Raw genomic sequence first — 19343 nt, 5'->3', positions numbered from 1 at the left:
CTGACCTCAAGTGTCTTCCTGAGACAAGAGAGTTATGGGGGCAGATCATCATTTTGGTGATGAAGGGGCCAAGGCCTCTTACAGCCCTGAGCTAGAACCCTGGTGAATGAAGTAGTGTCATGCTCGGGACTTGGGTCTCAATCGTGGTGTGCAGTGACTTGCAGAGAAAGTAGGTTTATACCCCTCCTTTGCCACTGCCACCCACGCTCATCTGTTCAAGTCACTCTCATGAGGTCGTTTTCTCCTTTTAAAACAAGGATCATGATATTTACCACCTGTTACTATTGTTGCTTACTGAACATCCCCAAATATAGTGGTGTGGAACAATAATTTTCATATGCTCCGAATGCTCTGTCGAGAGTCTGGACAGGGATTATCAAAGATGGCTTACTTACCCTTTACTTCAGGACATCTGGTATCCTAACTGTAAAGACTTAAATGCAAGTGACTCAATGCTTTATCTCTCCAGTGCTCTACCTTGCAAATGCCAGCCGCCTCAGCCTCTATAAGCTTTGATTCTTTCCCCCTCAACTTCTGATTTCTAATTGTCATTATCTTCCCTGCTCTGGGGTCTTGCAAATGACTCCAGGTAGTGTATTAGAGTGATCACGAGTCTCACCTTATTGTTTTGCCTTCTTTGAAGAACGAAGTCAATGCTGATTATTGACCAATATCAAAGGACATTTGTTTCTTTTTTGTACTATATCCAGTTATCTTGTTGTTTGTGATAGGAGGGTTGAAGCAGTATAAGTTATCCCATTTCAACCACGGTAGAAAAATAGAAATAAGAGATAACATGAATATTAGTTTGTTTTACTTTTAAGATTATTTAATTAAATTGTTCTATTTATTTATTCATATTCAAGACTAAAAGCATGTTGCTTTTAGATTAATTTTACCAAAGAATAATGCTTATCTTGTAAACATTTAAAGACAATGACAGTTTATTGGATACATTGATAGACAATGACAGTTTATTGGCTATGACATTGAGGTAATTTTTATTTAAATATGATACTATACTAAGTCAATGTAATTGTGAGATAGCCCTTTCTTATGCTTCTCTTGATTTCTTTATCATGTTACCTAACTTGTGTATTCAGTGTAAATGGCAAAATTTTATGGGTCAGTTTTTGGCGTTTGGATTCCTCTAGTTCTTAAAGATGAACTTCAGAAGCATATTAGCCTCTTTGAGATTTGAACCAAAGTGGCAGTGATAGGATCTGACTTTCTTAACTAAGACAAAAAATGTCCTGTAAAATAAAAGGGACAATAAAGGTGCTAGGAAATGAATTCAATAAGTTACTCTGTTTTATGATTTGATTCTAAATCAATCAAGACCATAAGAAAAACTTTACTGGAAATACACACAGACTTCAGTATTATAGGAACATGTGTTTGGAAAAATGTACTTAAAGATTGCCAAGCACCAGATTTGGGGGGTGGGGAGCAAGTGTATTTTGAGAGATTAGCAGTCCCAGTATATTAATAGATCTTCTTTTCTAAACATGCAAAAAAGAATCCTGAAGTAGCATGGTGATCAATACGTCAGCAGGCTTGATTGGTGGACAAAGCTCTCTTCTACCATATTGGCAAGCTGCCCACTTCATTTTTATGTTTACTTTATATTATCTTAATTATGCACTGATAGATTATTCTAAGTTTTTTGAAAAAGACTAATTGGATTATTTGACTTATTAACCCATTTGGATTAAAACAAACAAACAAACAAAAAACCGAGTTTAGCGTCCGTCTCAGTTCTCCTGTCTTTAGAATGTAGATGATTGCATTTGGCCTCTACAGTGGTCTTGAGAATCCTTCCTGAGGATACATTCAGAGCACTTAGCCCCGGTTTAGCATAAATGCTCAACATATACCTGCTCTCACTGTCAGTGAAGAGGATCCGATCTTGACTTGAGAAGTGCTTATGTACCAAAAGAGAACCAATATTATTCAACCTGTGGTTTTGGCCATTCTTTCTATGTGCAGGTAAACATAAAAATATGTACTGATGTGCTAAGGTGAAAACAATATATCAGTAAAGAAAATTTGCATAGAAATAAACTTCTCATAGACTAGAATCACAGAGCTGGGGGTTTCCTGAAGAATCCCCTAACTGACAGTGTCATCACAGGTTCAGCTGTCACCCACAGCTCATACCTTTACCTTTTACTGTATCCACTTCTATAAGATACAGGCTTGATGGATGAAAGAACTGTATTATCTCTTGCTTTTACTTAACAGCTTGTTAAGTTTTTCATAGGTGACAGGAAGTGGAAAGGACCAAATTGAACCTTTGAGATAGGGGTGGTGGTGGTTGTGGTTTAGTTGCTAAGTCGTGTCCGGCTTTTGCAACCCCATGGACTGTAGCCTGCCAGGTTCCTCTGTCCATGGGTTTCTCCAGGCAAGAATGCTGGAGTGGGTTGCCATTTCCTTCTCCAGGGGATCTTCCCTACCCAGGAATCGAACCCGGGTCTCCTGCATTGCAGGCAGATTCTTTACTGACTGAGATATGAGGGAAGCCCCTGAGATGGGGATAGAGAGAGAAATAAAGATAGAAATAAATCTATCCATGAAATGTATAACTTAACAGATTGGCCACTAAAAAATATGTCATTGATATGGTCTCTCCTTTGTGAGGATACAGAACACTTGTTTACCTTTATTTCTGGCAGAACATTTGTCTCCCCCTTTTTTTTAATGTCAAATACTGTCTATATACTCTTTCCAGTGCAGACATGGAGGGTAACTGGAGATAATTCATTTTGCAATTAATAAAGGATGTGTGTTGAGGGGAGGTTGTCTTGCTTGGGGGCCCGATATTTCTAGTTAAGTTGCTACACAGATTTGTGGTCCAGCGGTTTGGCAGATCCTTGCAAGCTCTCTTGAAGACATCTGTTGAGTGAAGTAATGGTTTCATTGCAGACTCTTGAGTTTTCATTAATTTTCCTCTGAGGGTTTTGTTTTGTTTGTCTCCTTCTGTGGAGACATCTATTTTGGAGGATTTCAAGTTTTTTGGCTGACCGTCTCCCCTGGTAAGGCCTCTCTTGGAGGGCCATTCTGGTCGTTGATGACCGTTCTGGTTCTCTGAGTCTATGACCTGCCAAACGGCTCTCTACTTTTAGGCATCATGGCCCATGTCTCTCCCAGGTGGCTGCAGATCCAGGTGGTGGGAGGCTGAAGCGAAGTATTAGGACTTTGCTCTGTTGAGCCTGTTGGTGCTTCTCTTTCTGCATCCCTTTCCTCCCCCGTCCTTCTCAGCACAGTGTCTCCTTATATGGCCCCGAGTTGGCTCCAAGTTCACAGTCTCAGAGGAATTACATGACATGCATAAATTATGAAACATTTTTGCAAATTAAGTTTTAATTAAAACCAGCAGCTCAGAATATCCAACTGGAAGCAGTCACAATGTTGAAAAGTGACACTGGTAGGGTGGGAGTTCAGGAGAAGGTCTGAGTGGGTTTGCATCCTGTTCAGATATTTCCAAAATGAATCCTGCAGAAAAGAGCTTCCTTCCCTATCAGATCCTCCTTAATCTACACTGATCCCTGGCCTGCCATGTGGAACAATGTGGTTTCCAAGCAGGAAATATATCCACATCATGGTGGTGGTTTTTTATCTGTACTTCGCCAGATTTCCTTTTAATTCTACCAACCCTGTATTCTCACAGGGAACCAGCAGGGCTTTGGACTTCCCCACATTGCCAGAACTCCAGATAATTTTTCAGCAAAATGACCACCCATAATAATGCTGAAGAATGACAATTTTAATTGGGAATGTATTTTTCCAGTACAATGCAGGTTCAAGGCTGATGAGAAATGACTTCTTATTGTGAGAATTTTCAGAACTTGGTAACAAACAAAAATGTCTGGGGCTTTCCCCCAGCCGATAGTCCTCAGCTATATGTAATGTGAGAATTGTTCTGGTCTACCCATTAATAATCCACATTTTCCATGTCCCCCAAAATATCTGCCATCAAGTGACTAATTTATGCAGGCTCGCTTTTCATCTAATCAGGACTCCACTGCTGCAAAAAAGACACTGGATTTTTTCATTCAAAATTCAGTTTGAAAAACCTGGCCCTCAGTTATCAGTCTTCATCTTTTCTATGAAATAACCTGAGTATGCTGGTGTACAGTGCTCAAGACAGTGTTCTCTGGAGGCCTGAAACACAGCGAGCTCTTGACCCTCTAGGCATTTTAAAGTTTAATATTTTCTCTGCCTTAAGCTCTTTTGGAACAAAGAAAAGACTCATCCATATAATCTGTATTTTTAAATTGCTGGGAGATTTTTAAAGATGATAATACTTAGAATGTTGGTTTGGAGTGTTGAAACTGACATTGAAAAGAGAGAATCCTGGTCAGACTATAAATCAGGACTACACAGTGCCCTTTGATCAATAATTAAACTTCTTGAAAAGTAGATAGTGTATGTAGGATGTTTATTACAGAGTCATCCATTTAGTGACAAGGTGATAGATAGCTAATGATAAGGAATTTGATAAGTAATATTTTTATATTAAAATAATTGAATAATTAACATTAACTGAAATAAACAGTGGATGTTAGACCATCATTGGTTTTAGATGTTTTCTTTTGCTTGTCTTTGATATCTAAGTTCTTGGTCTCCAAAATCACTGAGGACAGTGACTTCAGCCATGGAATTAAAAGACCCTCACTCCTTGGAAGGAAAACTATGACAAACCTAGACACCACATTAAAATCAGAGACATCACTTTGTTGACAGAGGTGGTTTTTCTAGTAGTCATGTACAAATGTGAGAGTTGGACCATAAATAAGGCTGAGTGCTTGGAGAATTGATGCTTTTGAACTGTGGTGCTGGAGAAGACTCTTGAGAATCTCTTGGACTGCATGGAGATCAAACCAGTCAATCCTAAAGGAAATTAACCCCAACTATTCGTTGGAAGGACTGATGCTGAAGCTGAAGCTCCAAGACTTTGGCCACCTGCTGTGAAAAGCTGACTCATTGGAAAAGACCCTGATGCTGGGAAAGATTGAAGGCAAAAGAAGAGTGGGGTGACAAAGGATGAGGTGGTTAGATAACATCACCTATTCAGTGGGCATAAATGTGACCAACCTCTGGGAGATAGCGAAGGGCAGGGATGCCTGGAGAGCTGCAGTCCATGAGGTCACAAAGAGTTGGACGTGATGTAGCAACTGAACAATAAGAAACATGCATTTCTTATGTGATTTTTTAAAGAGACATTTTAAACAACACATTTATTGCAAAGAAGTGTCCTTCTGTCTTTATTTTTCTTGACTTTAAATATGCTGTTGGACCGAGAAATTAATATTCCATCTGTATCCCAAACTAGATGTTGAGAAATCACTATTAAATTATGTATAGTCAGGCAAGATATTACCTAAACTAATAAAAGTAAGACAATTTGGAATACATACAAAGCATTCTCTTCATGATCTTTCCAACAGGGTTTGAAAAACTTACAGGATATGATAGGAAAATTGGATTGGGTACTTAAGTTATTTTGAAGTAGAAAAGTCACTATGTTTATCTTCTTTTATTGATCCTGTTTTTCTTCTTGTCTTCCACCCTGCAGGGTTACCTATCTCTACCTCTGCTCCTTTTCTTTCCTCCTCATCCTCCTTCACCACTGCTATGACAAGGTACTAAATAAAGCCGTTGGACTAGGGATTAGAGGGACTAGGGATTATAGAGGGAGCAACCATGTGTAGACATTTAAGGAGCTAGGGAAAGAATATGGAGCAATGGGAACAAATTGACACTCAGGAGAAAGCCTGGGGAGGAGGAGATTTTAAGAAGGAGAATGACTCTGAGAGATGTTCTTTGTCTTCTGACTTAAGCAATATTCTCAGAAAGGCCAAGATAACTTCTGGTCTTTGGAAAAATATGATGCCCTGTGTGTTTGTAATATACATACCCTAGGAAATCTTGAGGAAATTATTGCTGAGTATTTTTTAAGCTAAGCAAATGGTAGGGAAATATTTTGATAAATCTCTTGATTTGTATGAGTAAAATGTAGTTGTGAGTAGCCATGGTTTGTATCTAGAGATGGCTAACTGCAATTGTCTATGGGAATAATGAGAACAACTCAGTTCCCTCAGGAGGTCCCCATCGCTCATACTGAGCTGGAAGCCTCTAGAAGCTAAATCTCATGGATGGACGTGGGCTCCCATGACACCACTGGTGCTGAGTTCTACTCATCTCACTGCCTTGTCTTCCACGGTGCTTGCTTCACTCTCAGGCTACGTTTGATGGTCTGGCCCCAGCAGCACATCCTCTCAGACTTCAGTGGAGAGAGGAAAGGGAGGAGGAGAGAAAGATGGAGGTGGTGTAATATTTGGCTACTTCTAGAAAAGTCCTAATTAGACTAGGTGAGGTCACATGTCCACCCTGAGCTAGTTGTTGGGGCCAGTGATGAATTAATCGACTGAGATCTGGGCACTACCCACATCATGGGACTTGGAGTAGAACCTTACCCTACTACTAGGGGCACTACTAGGAAAGGAGGAAGTTAATGGTGAGCGCAAAGGGACGCACATCCACCATAAGAGTCACACACTGCCTTCAGCTCAGTTCAGTTCAGTCGCTCAGTCATGTCCGACTCTTTGTGACCCCATGAGTCGCAGCTCGCCAGGCTTCCCTGTCCATCACCAACTCCCAGAGTCTACCCAAACCCATGTCCATAGAGTCAGTGATGCCATCAAGCCATCTCATCCTCTGTCGTCCCCTTCTCCTCCTGCCCCCAATCCTTCCCAGCATTAGGGTCTTTTCCAATGAGTCAACACATTGCCTAATGAACCTTTATTCAGGCCTGAGCACTTCTTCATGTAACCCACTATGACGAGGTGATGGCCAATTGAGAAGATTTGTGATCTCCAGTCTGTGGGTTTATCTGTGGGCCATGAGGTCCTTGCTTATTAGTATACTTCTCACACACCATCAGGTTGGGGCAGTCCTGAAAATTCTAGGGGTTACAAGGTCATGGGGTCTTCCCAGGTGACACTAGTGGTCAAGAACCCCTTTGACAGTGCAGGAGATGTAAGATGTAACAGATGTGGGTTTGATCCCTGGGTTGGGAAGATCCTCTGGAGGAGGGATGGCAACCAACTCCAGTATTCTTGCCTGGAGAATTCCATGGACAGAGGAGCCACTGTGGGCTGTAGTCCCTAGGGTGTCAAAGAATCAGACACAAGTAAAGTCTCTTATTACACATGGACATAAGTGACTTAGTACACGTGTACATACTATGATTTCTCTGTTGAGAAATCCAGAGTTCAGAGATGATACATTGTTGCCTAAATTCTTATGGCTCATAAGAGATAAAAGTAGGATTGGAAACTGCATCTACTAAACTCTAAGGCCCTCCTCCCTTCCTTTCTCTTTCCTTGTTCTTTCCCTATCTTCCTCCAAAAAATACTTCTTCCTGAATTCTTACTAAGGGCCAGGTATGGTACAGGTCTAGTTCCTGGTGATAAAACGATGAATAAATTTATAATTTGTGTGCCCCCTAGATGGATCTTGGGTTCTTATGTAGAAAAGTAAAATAATAATAATAATAAAGAAGATTATAGAATGCAATAAACCTTAAAACTGGAATAAATAAGATCATTTCATAGAAAGACTACACAACTTCCCTGTGGCTCAGACGGTAAAGAGTCTGCCTGCAATGTGGGAGACCCAGGTTCGATCCCTGGGTCAGGAAGATCCACTGGAAAAGGAAATGGCAACCCACTCCAGTATTCCTGCCTGAAAAATCCCATGGACAGAGGAGCCTGGCAGGCTACAGTCCATGGGGTCGCAAAGAGTCAGACATGACTGAGCAACTTCACTTTCACTTTTTCATTTATAGAAAGACTTGGGATTGAGAAAGGAACTGCTGTCAGAGGAGGTGCCTTCAGAGCTGAAATCTAATAGATGTGTAAAAAATAGTGGGTGTCGGGAAACTGAATGGTGGGAGAGCCTCAGCCAATCAGAAGAAATAGCCTGTTGAAGGCTTTGCGGTAAGTGAGGCTTAGACAGCAGGGCCAGCAAAACTCCGGGTAATACTTTTAGATTGTTCTAGGTGCAGTGTCGAGGAAGGATCAGGGGAAGGAGTATAACTGAGATGGATGAGCAACAATCGTGGCTTAGCGTGGGGTGGCAGACATGGATGGAAGTGAACGGAACCTCCACCACTGTATCCTAACTCATCAGAGACCTGCTTCTCATGTAGGGTTAGGAGTTTGAACCAGTGAACAGAACTTCCTCTGATATGTAGAGGAGTAGGAGTCTTTACCAACATTGCTTAATGAAGAAGAATGGAGGATTATAAATGTAAACATCATGCACAGAGTGGGGGAGGGGGACGTCAGCGAACACAGAGAACCTTTGCAGCAAACAAGGATTTGTCACTCATTCATAACTGCCCAGGCAAAGGGCCAGTTTCACAAATGAAATAAACATATGTAGACCAGGCTTTTTTCGTTTTCTCTTATACAGTTGGCAGGGAAATACTTTATGTCCCATTTGGTCTTTACATATTTCATAGTAAATGTGTTGTTTTGATCAATTGATCTTTAATTGAGCTTTATTTTTGAAAAAAAAGAGTCCACTCAACTCCAGAAGTCTGTTCAGCTGGAGTGATGAATGTCCCCTCACTTGCCGCTGTGGCTCTCAAGTGGGATTCTGAGATGTAAGCGAAGTAAATGAGAAAAGTTAAAACAAAAACATCCCCTTCCCCTCAGTGCAGGAACTTGCTTTTGAAATACCTTTACCTACCATTAGGGCCTCAGAGCTCACTCGGATCTCTTCCACTTCCGGTAGGGCTCCTTACAACTGTTTTCCTTGGCTCACCTTAGCACACAGGTCTCTAAAATTGCCCCACAATTTGGTCCCTGCACTCACTTCCTGGGTAATCTTGTCTTCAAGCTCCCTATCCTACACCTCTGCTTGCAAGTCCAGGAGACATCCTCAAGTTGTCAGTTTTAGACAAAAAGGAACTTTTTCTTTTTTTCTTCCTCAAATATGCTTCTCGAACAGTTTTCATCTTCTCATTAAGGCTCCGTTTTTTTAATTTACCTGGCCCAAAGGTCTTAGATGCAACCTTGATGTCTCTCCTTCTCTCATATTATCAGCCAGTTCTCATATTATCTCAATTATCTCATGTCTCAAATAGATCTAGAATCTGACCACTGCCTGCTACCTCCAATACCAGCCCTAACTCTTTCCATTCAGATTATTCAATAGTCTTCTCACTGGGCTCCCCACTCAAACACTATCTTTGCTGCTCTCTAGCTATGTGACCTTGTAGTTTCATGGAAAATTGGGGTGATAATAGAACTTACCTAATAAAGTTTCCATGAGTTTTCAGTAAAGAGTCAGACACACCTGAGCATGCGCACAAGCAAACACAAAGCACTTAGAATGATGGATAGTATGTCATAGCTATTATAACTGCCATTATTGCTGTTGTCAACATTGCAGCATGTGGTTTCCATCCAAGAAAACCTGATGGCCCAGAATGACTGGTAAAGCACCAGCAGTAACATCTGCCTTCCTTGCAGCAGGATGGAAGGAGTCCTTTTAAGGGTACTGTCTGAAAAAGCCACATCCATGGATATCTCACTGACCACAGCTGAATCCCACCAAGTTCTAATAGAGCCATTTAGTTGAGCCTGGCTAACAGTTGGGTTGCCATTTCCAGAAAAGGGCAGTGTGGCAGTTACTGCAACTAGCAGTAACTGTGCTGTGAATAGGCAGTGTGTGGTATGCTGATGACATTTGCTGTGAGAGGTCAGACGGGGTCTTCTTTGAGACAGTGACAACCAGGTGTTTTCTGGACAAGGAGGGAAGGTAGGAGGGAGCATTCTGAAATAGGGGAAGGACAAGTATGTCTGTGATAGGAGAAGGCACGGAAATATCTGTGCTGCACCATACATTATGGGCTTCTGAGGTGGCCTTAGTGGTAAAGAACCTGCCTGCCAAGGCAGGAGGCATGAGATGCAGGTTCGATCCTTGGGTCGGGAAGATCCCCTGGAGGAGGGCATGGCAACCCACGCCAGTATTCCTGCCTGGAGAGTCCCATGGACAAAGGATCCTGGCAGGCTACAGTCCATAGTGTTGCAAAGAGTTGGATATGACTGAAGTGACTTAGCCAGCACACATACAAACATACACCACGTGCTGCGAAGCATGGTAGGCTAGATCCTCCATCCAGACTCTTCTGTAAGGAGTGGTGCCATAATTTCTCATTCCCACTTCCTCATATGGGGACTCCCAGGTGGAATGGCCTGAGAGTTCCCCCAAATCTTGGGTTGGTGCTAACACCTTTGGTCTGCATGAGAAGCAAAACTTTGAGCCTGACTGAGCAGAAGTGAGGGCTGCAGAGAGATATGATTCTGAGCTGACTTTCAGCTCCAGCATTTCCTGACTGGGTGACATGGGCAAAGTTCTTAGCCATACTAAGCATTCTCTATTTCCTCATCTATGAGACTGATGCTAATATATAACCCAGAGGTCCGCTGTGGGGACCAGAGCTGCTCAAGATGGTAAAGTGCTTAGTCAAGTACTGCTGCGTCGAGAGTGGTCACTCAAGAGAGGCTGCTTCTCTTACTTTCCCTTCATCTCTGTCACTCTCTTGAATGACACATTCTCAGTCTTTCCAGGTTTGAATGTGAAGTGTCCCACGAATGCATTCTATATCCCAAGAATTTTCCCTGGGAATGTGCAAGCCTACCATATACTACAACTTCTTTCTTTCTTTATGCTTCCTTTAAAAAAGTGACTAGAGGATGTGAAAAGTTGGTTATAAAGTCATACAGCTAGGGGGCATTTGGTCTGAAGGAATCTGAAGCTGCTTGTGCAGATCCTGATGTATTAATAGTAAGTGAAGAAACAGACATAGGGAGGTGGAGCCTGGTTGACAATGCCTGACAAAGTGACTTTGGAGAAGACGAGGTCTTGAGAAAGAGAAGTTGCCTTGCATCAGGCTGAGTGACGATGGGAAATTCCCAGGCTAGTTTTTTGCACATCCATGGGTCAGTGAGACAATGCGCACGTCTGCAGACATCTGTACCAAGGGTATGGGGATTATCCTTTGGCAGAAATATTCCTTTTTCTCTTGTTAGCCATTATCTTGGATTATCAACATGGTGTATGTGTTTGTGAAGGTGTAGACTGCAGTCAGTTAACCCAGTTGTCATTCCTTGGCATTCACCCTGGGCATGCCCTAGTAATAAGGTACTTTCTTTAACCAGGTGGGCACCAGTCACAGTCACAGATAGAGAAATGCATAGAGACTACCACACAGAGCAGATCCCCTCTTGTCCTTATGAACTTGTGAACTGGCAGAGGAGAGACATTAAACTAACTTACATAGATAGTACAGATATTCTCTGAACTACAAAGGAAAACTACAATGAGACCTTCAGAGACCATTGTGTCCAGGAGTATCCTTTGCTGTTCCTTATTTTCTGAGCCCACTACAGACATTGCTAATTGGTTATAAGATTCTTCCCAAAAAATATAACTTCAAAATCTTTCTCAACATGGCCCTATGGAAATACATTACCAATCTGTCAGACTTGACTCTTGAAGCTAATCTTTTTTGCCATCTAAGAAGTGGCCCATTCCCCAGCCCTCCCTGGATCATCCTTTTATACAGTTAAGCGCTCTGACCAAAGGCTAAAATGCACGTGCCTCAAGACTCCAGCTAGAGGCCAGGCTGAGTCTAGTGTCCCACTGGTCTGGCTCCCAGGTCAGAGCACTGCACACTGTGAATGTTGCGTGAACCATGTGTCATCAAGAGCATGTACTCCCAATCACTAGCATCTGCAGCTGCCAGTAAGCCCATCTCAATTTGCTGTGTTCTATTCTGAGGCTTCTTTTCCAAAGTCCAACCTGTGTGTGGCATTGCAGACTATAATTTATGTTATTTAAAAGCTCTGGTAGGAAAGTTGCTCTTTGTTCTCATGAATTATTTCTTCAGGAAAATATATGTTTTGCGGAGAACTTGAGGGCAGCCTTAAACTGAGGACATCACCACAAAAACTTGGTCTCTCATTTTCCTGCCCAGGATTTCTTCTCTTGTGCTTTAAATGGGTGACTCAAAATGAAGCGTTTCCTGCTCCACCAAGATAAACCTGAGAGAGAGAAAAAGGGCAGCTCTCATTTTTAAGAGACCTGTCAAGTCCCACGGTTTGTGCAGGCCTTGACTTTGGAATTTAATTCATCAAGCAGTTATAATTCTCATCACTGCCCAATGCATTTCATATCATCTGTGATTCAACACAGATTCTTTCCTAAGGAAGCATACATCTGTCATTCTATTAATGTTTGCATTTCCAAAGTTTCTTTTATGTTGTGAAAAGATATTTAATATTTAAGACTCTTATTTAAGTGACTCCTCATTTTAGGCTCAATTTCTCACCTCTTGATACATTTCTGCACTCTTGAGAAGTGCTGGAGAAACATGTGAGCTTCCTTTTTAATAGTGGCAGCTACAAGTAGGAGGAAGGAATAAAGAAATCATGGCTTGTATTTCTATCTTCTTAAATTGAGAGACCTTGCAGCATAAAAGTGCTTGGAAATTGATTATTGGCAGGTTGGAGGTCTACCTTTTGTGGACATTCTCTGAACCATTCTGGAGCAGTCTCTGAGATACAAGACACCTTGTTGGTTTGAGTTTATCCCTTCGATCTTTTATTGGGCTCCATCCACAGGGCAGGGCCTTATGATGGGTTCAGAAAGCCCCAGTCTTAGTGTCTATGAGGAGAGCATATTCTTCACGGGGAGAGAAGAATGGGGAAGGCAGGAGGTTCAGACCATAGGATGCCTGGTTTAGTTATCTTTCATATTCTGGCAGTTCCAGTGTCACAAGCCCTAGAGACACTGAGAGTTTGTTGTCATAATTCCCAAGTGTTTGTGGCCGTTTTTAACTTGTGAGTTGAATTGAATTTGTACATTCTAAAGTCAAATGGACAGGGAAGCCTGGCGTGCTGCAGTACTTGGGGTTGCAAAGAGTCAGACACTACTGAGCAACCGAACTGACTGAAAGTCAGATAACCCTGCCCTCAAATTTATTTTCTATGAACATCATATAATTACATAATGTCTAAATGGTCATTGTATTTCTCATCTGTAAAATGAGGATACTAAAGAGAACCTGGTATTGGGTTATTGTGATTTAGGGGGGTGATGCAAATAAAGGCCTTAACACTGTGCTGGCTGACAAGTTCACACTTGATAAATGTTAGTCTCTATGAAAAGACTTGAAAATGATGTAATTCTTACCTTTGGTATTTAATATATGGATAATGTTAATTCCATTCCAGGTTAGAAAATTGCTTTTCGAAACACTGCACGCTGTAATGGCAATTACAAACACCATGACACTAAACCACAGCTTAATAGTCTCACCGTAGAAAAATAGATAAATATGTCTCATAAATATTCAATCTTTTCCCACATACCTATAATCTCAGCCCCTCCCCTGTGCCATTGGCTTAGCTATTATGTCTTATTTTACTTACTGACTGACTGCCTTTTCGTTGTTCTTAGAGTATCAGCCTTACTTCATATGCATGAATCCTTGCGCATGCTTCCTTAACCAGCAATAAAGGGAACAGTTACTGTGCTATAAAGCAAGAAACACTGACTTCAAATTAAATGACGTTCTTCAAATGGGCGTGCCTCTGCGTCCAGCAGAACTTCTCAACTTTGGCACAGTGGACGTATGGGCAGTGTAATTCTACCACGACATACGGTAGTGGGGGCTGTTCCGTGCACTCTAGGAGTGTGCAGAATCCCTGGTCTCTACCCACCAGAGGCCAGTAGCTCTTACTCCCTCCCCCGCCCCAAGTTTTGACAGCCCCACATGTCTCGGGACAGTCCTCAGCAGTGGGGAACTGTTGGCATACAGGAAGAAGGAGCTACTTTCTGTTCCTGTGGAAACACTTTCATAGTGCTTTCGATCACCGGACGGAAGAACCTCAGGTCCAGCTGTGCAGAAGGCCACCAAAAACTACTCAATACACTCACTATCAAAGTCACAGATCATCTGTTGACACTATGAATTAAGGTAGCAGGTGAAATAAACAGCACCATAACTTTATATGGGGAAATGACTTGGCTTTGGTTGTTATTTTCCTGTTTTTCTCCCCATTTTGGTCTTTCTGTTAGCCAATGACAGCCACATGAAGTTTTACAGTTAATCTTCACTTCTTATATAATGATTTTTTTCCTCTTTTCTCCTTATTTTTCAGCTCCCTCAGGCACAAAAGGTAAAACTCTTTTCTATCACATTCCAGTCATCCCCAGAACTCATGAATCATGCATGCCTCCATGGTCTTGTGCATTCAGCATTGTTCATGACCAGTGAAATGGTTTTCCTCTTAGGACTTCAGGAGCCTGAAGTTGGACAGGAGCAGAAAGACCCACAGACTTGACTGTCCACTAGCCCTTTGCCAACTGAATCCCACCAGAGAGCCCTTTGGTGGCCAGTGGTTTGGGGTTGAATCTATGCTCAACCATTTTGCCAAGAATTCTCAAATAATAGGTGGAGAGTAAGTTTGTCACATCCCTTCCAACATAACATTCCAGATCGTCCCTGGGATACTTTCCTAGGGATATAATGTAAATAATTAGTACGGCCCAGTAATCATTTTAGTTTCTGAGCTCTTAAGCCAATTCCCTAAAACTCCCCTTAAGTTTCATTAATTGAAAAATCAACAGCTACCTTGCTTGTCTCAATACCCATACCACCCAGAGAGCATTAGAGCAGAGTTCTTGCCAACAGTCAGACCCTTTCACTGGTCCTCGTTATCTGTCTGAGATGATGTGTTGCCACCATGTAGAATGTTTGCTGTCCAGAAAGATTCCATGTGGTTGTAGTGCTGGCTTTGTTGTATCATCCATGGCTTGTCACTGCATCCTAAGGACAGTTGTGGCAGAGGACATGTCACATGATGCTTGGTATGCTGTTCCGGTGTATTTCACAAATGCAAGCAAGATTTCCAGACAACAGAGCAATTTCTGGGGCTCTGATGTGAGTTGGTTTCAAGAGTTGAGGTAGGGCACCACCGTGAAACTTAATCTGATCCTCCTAAGCTCTCCAGTTTGGAGCAGAGATGATTTGGTTTTTGTCTTACTAAGATAGCACAACTGCTCTACAAAAGACAGTCTGTTCAGACCATATGGACAACCAGAGGCCTAGAAATCATTACACAGTTACTCAAATACATTTGAGATATTTAAACAAGGCAAGACATGCTAGTGTGTGACTTGGCTTGTGGTGATGTTTGATTACACTTCAGTGCCATCACAGAAGGACTGAACACTTCATTAAAAGTTAAAGTATTTGTGTGGAGCAAGAGCTTCCAGGGTAAATATATGGTCAGAATTCCACAGTATCTGGAAGGCTTGGCATCTTTGATAGGTTATGCTTGCTTAATTGCCCACATTAGAAATTTCTTTGCAAAGAGACTTAAACTCAGTATCTAAAAATGGACTGGCCTCAACTTACTGGTATTTATTCATCAAATTTCCACTGATCCATAGACAAAAGCATTCTGTTGTAAAAGATTCCTCATGAATTTGAAGTGCCATCAGCCATGGAATTTTAAAACCAAGTTCAAAACAAACCAGCATAGAATGTGGTAATAACAAATGTTGCTGGGCCATATGAGTTCTCAATAGCACTTAGCTCATCACTGTCTTCTTCTATCATCATATCTTGACTCACATCACATGCCCTGCAAAGTGAAGCACATTATTATTTACGGTCATAGAAAGTTCAAAAGTGAGGAAGATGCTCCAGTGACTCTGTTCCAAAGATGTTATACTGCCCAACAGACTTGTTCTGCAGCCCTGGATGACAAAGAATAACCCTGCCTTCCCTTCCTCACTGTGGCTACAAACTGTCTTCTTTCAGTTAATATAGAGGAAAGGTATTTATTTTAAACAAAAAATTAGAGGAGTCTTATGTGAAATGATTTCAGAACTCTTTGGATAATTTCTGGGTGGTTCAGCTCTTTGGAGGAGTTTGACTATAATCCTTGGGGATCTAGGCTGGAAGATGAGGTGGGTTGAGGAGAGGCATACTGCAGATTGAAAACATTCCCCTTTAGGACCGGGACCCCTTCAGGACTAGTCTCAATAGATTATGTATGAGCATCCCTGCCCCTCATGTTCCTTCCCTTCCCCTCCCCAGTGTTACCAAAGGCTTTTGGTAGAAAGTTCTTAGAAGCATCAGTTCCCCTCAGGTAATTGTCTTGCTAATGAATTGTCAAGATATGACAAAAGAGCCCAGAAAGAATGTGATGCTTCTCTTGTTTCATTAAAACTGTGTATCACCTGCCTGAACTGCCTAGATGAAGTCAGAAAGAAAGGGAGACTGAATTTGAAACCCCAACAAAGCAAAGGCTTTCAGAAACAATTGTTTTGAGAGATTTCTTCCCGAAGACTTTGACATTACCCATAGATTTCACTCATCCATGTACATGATTATAATTAGTCCCTTCCAAACCCAAGAGTTTGTTGTTCTGGGGGTAAAAGAGAGATATCTCCAGCTGCTGTGTCTTTGGCCAGCTTTTCACATGAGGTCACGAGTGCATACGTTGAACCATATGGTGTCTACATTTGTACTGTGTTTTTGTTGGAATCTCTCTTTGAATCATCTGCAACTGTTTTCTCTATAAATATTTTAAATAGTTATGTCTCTGTAAACATGCTTATTTTAATCTCTTGGCTGATCTACAACTAAAAATGTCCCATTTGGATATCCCTCTTATGTGTAGCAGTAATTAATGATTTTTGTCTATAAATTATCATATTTGTGACTCTAATAATTTGAGAGTTTTCCAAATATTCTATCCCTTTTGGCTATTTTCTAGAACAATGGTTTGCAAAAAAGAAAAAAAAAGTTTTATTTTTCCTGTGATTCTTAAACACCTCTGAGATAATTTCTAGATTCTATAAATTTTAACCCTTAATACAAAGTAGGAGTAATATTATACTAACTGGTTATACACTTGATCAATAAATATTTTCATCAAATACATAGGCAGTGTCCTGAAGTCTTGGTTAAAAAACATGTAGCAATACAGACCTAAAGCCTTCAGGCCAATACAAATCTGTTCTTTTTAGTGAAAATTGAACCACTTTCTCCTTTGGATTCATTGTTCTTAAGTTCAACAATGAAGAAAGGTCCATATTTTGTAGAACAGTACAACAGTTTGCATTTTTTCCCTTATGTGATTCTTGACGTCTACAAAAATGTCTGGGTGATTCCATTTTATAATAATAACAGAATTGCCCAGAGTTGTTTGCAAATGTATATTCGGTGGTCACAAAAATAGTCCAGTTTTCAAACTGTATATTCATCTAAGTAGGTTCTATCTATAGGAACTAGACATCAATTGTTCACTGTGTGATTAACTTAATCTCTATAACTTGGAACCTTGAATACTTAAAAGAAAATAAATACTTTTTGGGCATTTCAAACTTGGCTGTTTATGTGATTAACTTTTCAATTCAGGTGCACCTTTCCCCTTCATTTTGTGTTGTCTTTACACAAATTTGGAGTTTCTCAAAGACACTGTCTTGAAGGTCTTGAAGTTACTCTGTGTCTTGCCTGGCATCATATTAGTTAATATAGGCTTGAAAATTCAGAGCAGGCATAAGCATTTTTCTCAAAACCATAGTTAAAGAAAACCACATCTCTAATCCTGTTTGGAACAGCAATTGATGGAGTCAGAGCTATACAGTATGGCAAAACGATCCCTGTTTAATAGCCAGACCATGTGTTTTGTTTCCTGTTAGGAATAGCTTAACTTGCCTTCTTGAACAAACACAGCAGGGTTTGAGATCTGTTGTTCTATGCCTGCTGTGATATTCTGTGCTGCTTAACTTGTATGAGGACTCAGGAGTGCATAAATTAGCTTCTTAAATGAGGGTCGATTTTCGGTTTTTCTTTCAGGATGGGACTGTTTTATTAATCTCTCCCCCTAAGTGTAAATGGGATCCTGAATCCATTTGCATTTTCTTTATATCCTTGTTTATATTATATTTAGGAGGAATAAATGAAAGCAATCATTTATCTAAAGACTCCTTTCCTTCCTTCCTTTCTTTCTTCTTGTTCGTTAGGTGTAAACTCATGTGAGTAGAATTTGGCCAGCTCTTATCTCAGTGTAATCAGATTTCAGCAATTGTGGAGCATCATTTATCATTCCTTGTCTCATTTAACTTCTGCACTTTGAAATGTTGACTTGTCATTGAAAATGGAAAATTGAAAGTTTGCAAAGCTGCTGTTTTCAGACAACCATTGGGCTAGTGATTTCAGTGTTTCAGTACAGCTCTGTAAGCGGCTAAATGGTTGCAAATGAAGTGCAGGATGGAGAGGTGATGACTCCGTACCTTTGGGTCTGGTTTATGACTCATTTGCTTTTACCTTGACTGGCTTTCTGTGTAAGCTATTATGTTTTGCTTTGATAATTCTGTTTTCTTCCTCATCATTTACTCTTATAAGAACACACGCAGGCATCTTTTATATACATTCTCAAGCTGGGACTGTTAAAATTGACTAAACTCAAGAGTCGGAAAGATGGTAGCAGTACAATGAGCTATGACTTAAATTAGTAGATTTATTTTGTGAATAAGGCAAGGGAAGTAAGAACTGGAGCAAGTCCAATCACAGTAGCTCCCCCCATGGTCAGTGTGATGGATTCTGTGGAAATCTCAGTTACAACATATTGTTCCACCATAATGATGATCACAGAACTAATACGAGTGTAGCTATGGCATTCCAGAGAATGCCCTGTTGCTGTGAAAGGAGGTAAACTTTGCAAGGTTCACAGCCATGTGAGTCTGTTTCCAGGCAAGAACACTGGAGTGGGTTACCATTTCCTCCTCCAGGGGATCTTACCCACCCAGGTATCAAACACAAGTCTCCTGTGTCTCCTGCTTTGAAGGTGGATTCTTTAACTGAGCCACCTAGGAAGCCCTTATGTGAATCATGGCCAATCCCTTTCCCATTGGCCCTGTTAAACTGTGTGTTTGAGACCAGAAAGAAATGAATGCAAAACCGTCAGATTAAAAGTGCATGGCTTCCTGACGGCGGGATGACCCTCAGAAGAGTGTACTGGGGCTCTGGCTGAAGCCCCATATGGGCTAATGGGGGACCAGAGAGCTCCATTTTGGGAGCAGGATGCTATTTGCATTTCTTGTTTAGAGGAAATGATTTGTGACTTGTTAAATTCAAACAACCTTATAATGTATCTTTTTTTGTGTATCTGGGAAAAAATGTTCAAGTTGTACCCATTTTCATATATATTTGAACTTTTGTAGCATTTCTGTGCTGTTTTATA

At 41.0% G+C, this 19343-nt stretch overlaps 1 protein-coding gene across 3 annotated transcripts in view; it reads left to right on the top strand.

Moving 5' to 3' along the window:
* Positions 1-19343, top strand: part of CACNA2D3 (calcium voltage-gated channel auxiliary subunit alpha2delta 3) — an 848944-nt gene that overhangs the window by 611519 nt on the left and 218082 nt on the right. For 2 of the 3 annotated variants that reach the window (XM_070455902.1, XM_070455900.1), the window contains exon 14: positions 14244-14261. The exons of the other annotated variant lie outside the window; for it this stretch is intronic. In XM_070455902.1, the coding sequence (XP_070312003.1) occupies positions 14244-14261 (18 nt within the window). The remainder of the gene's footprint in view (positions 1-14243; positions 14262-19343) is intronic. 3 annotated transcript variants of the gene reach the window in all.

This window comes from Odocoileus virginianus, chromosome 26 (genome assembly GCF_023699985.2).
Source record: "Odocoileus virginianus isolate 20LAN1187 ecotype Illinois chromosome 26, Ovbor_1.2, whole genome shotgun sequence".
Taxonomy (NCBI): Eukaryota; Metazoa; Chordata; class Mammalia; order Artiodactyla; family Cervidae; genus Odocoileus; species Odocoileus virginianus.
The sequence above is the reverse complement of the archived record's forward strand: the minus strand, read 5'-3'. Positions and strand labels throughout refer to the sequence as shown.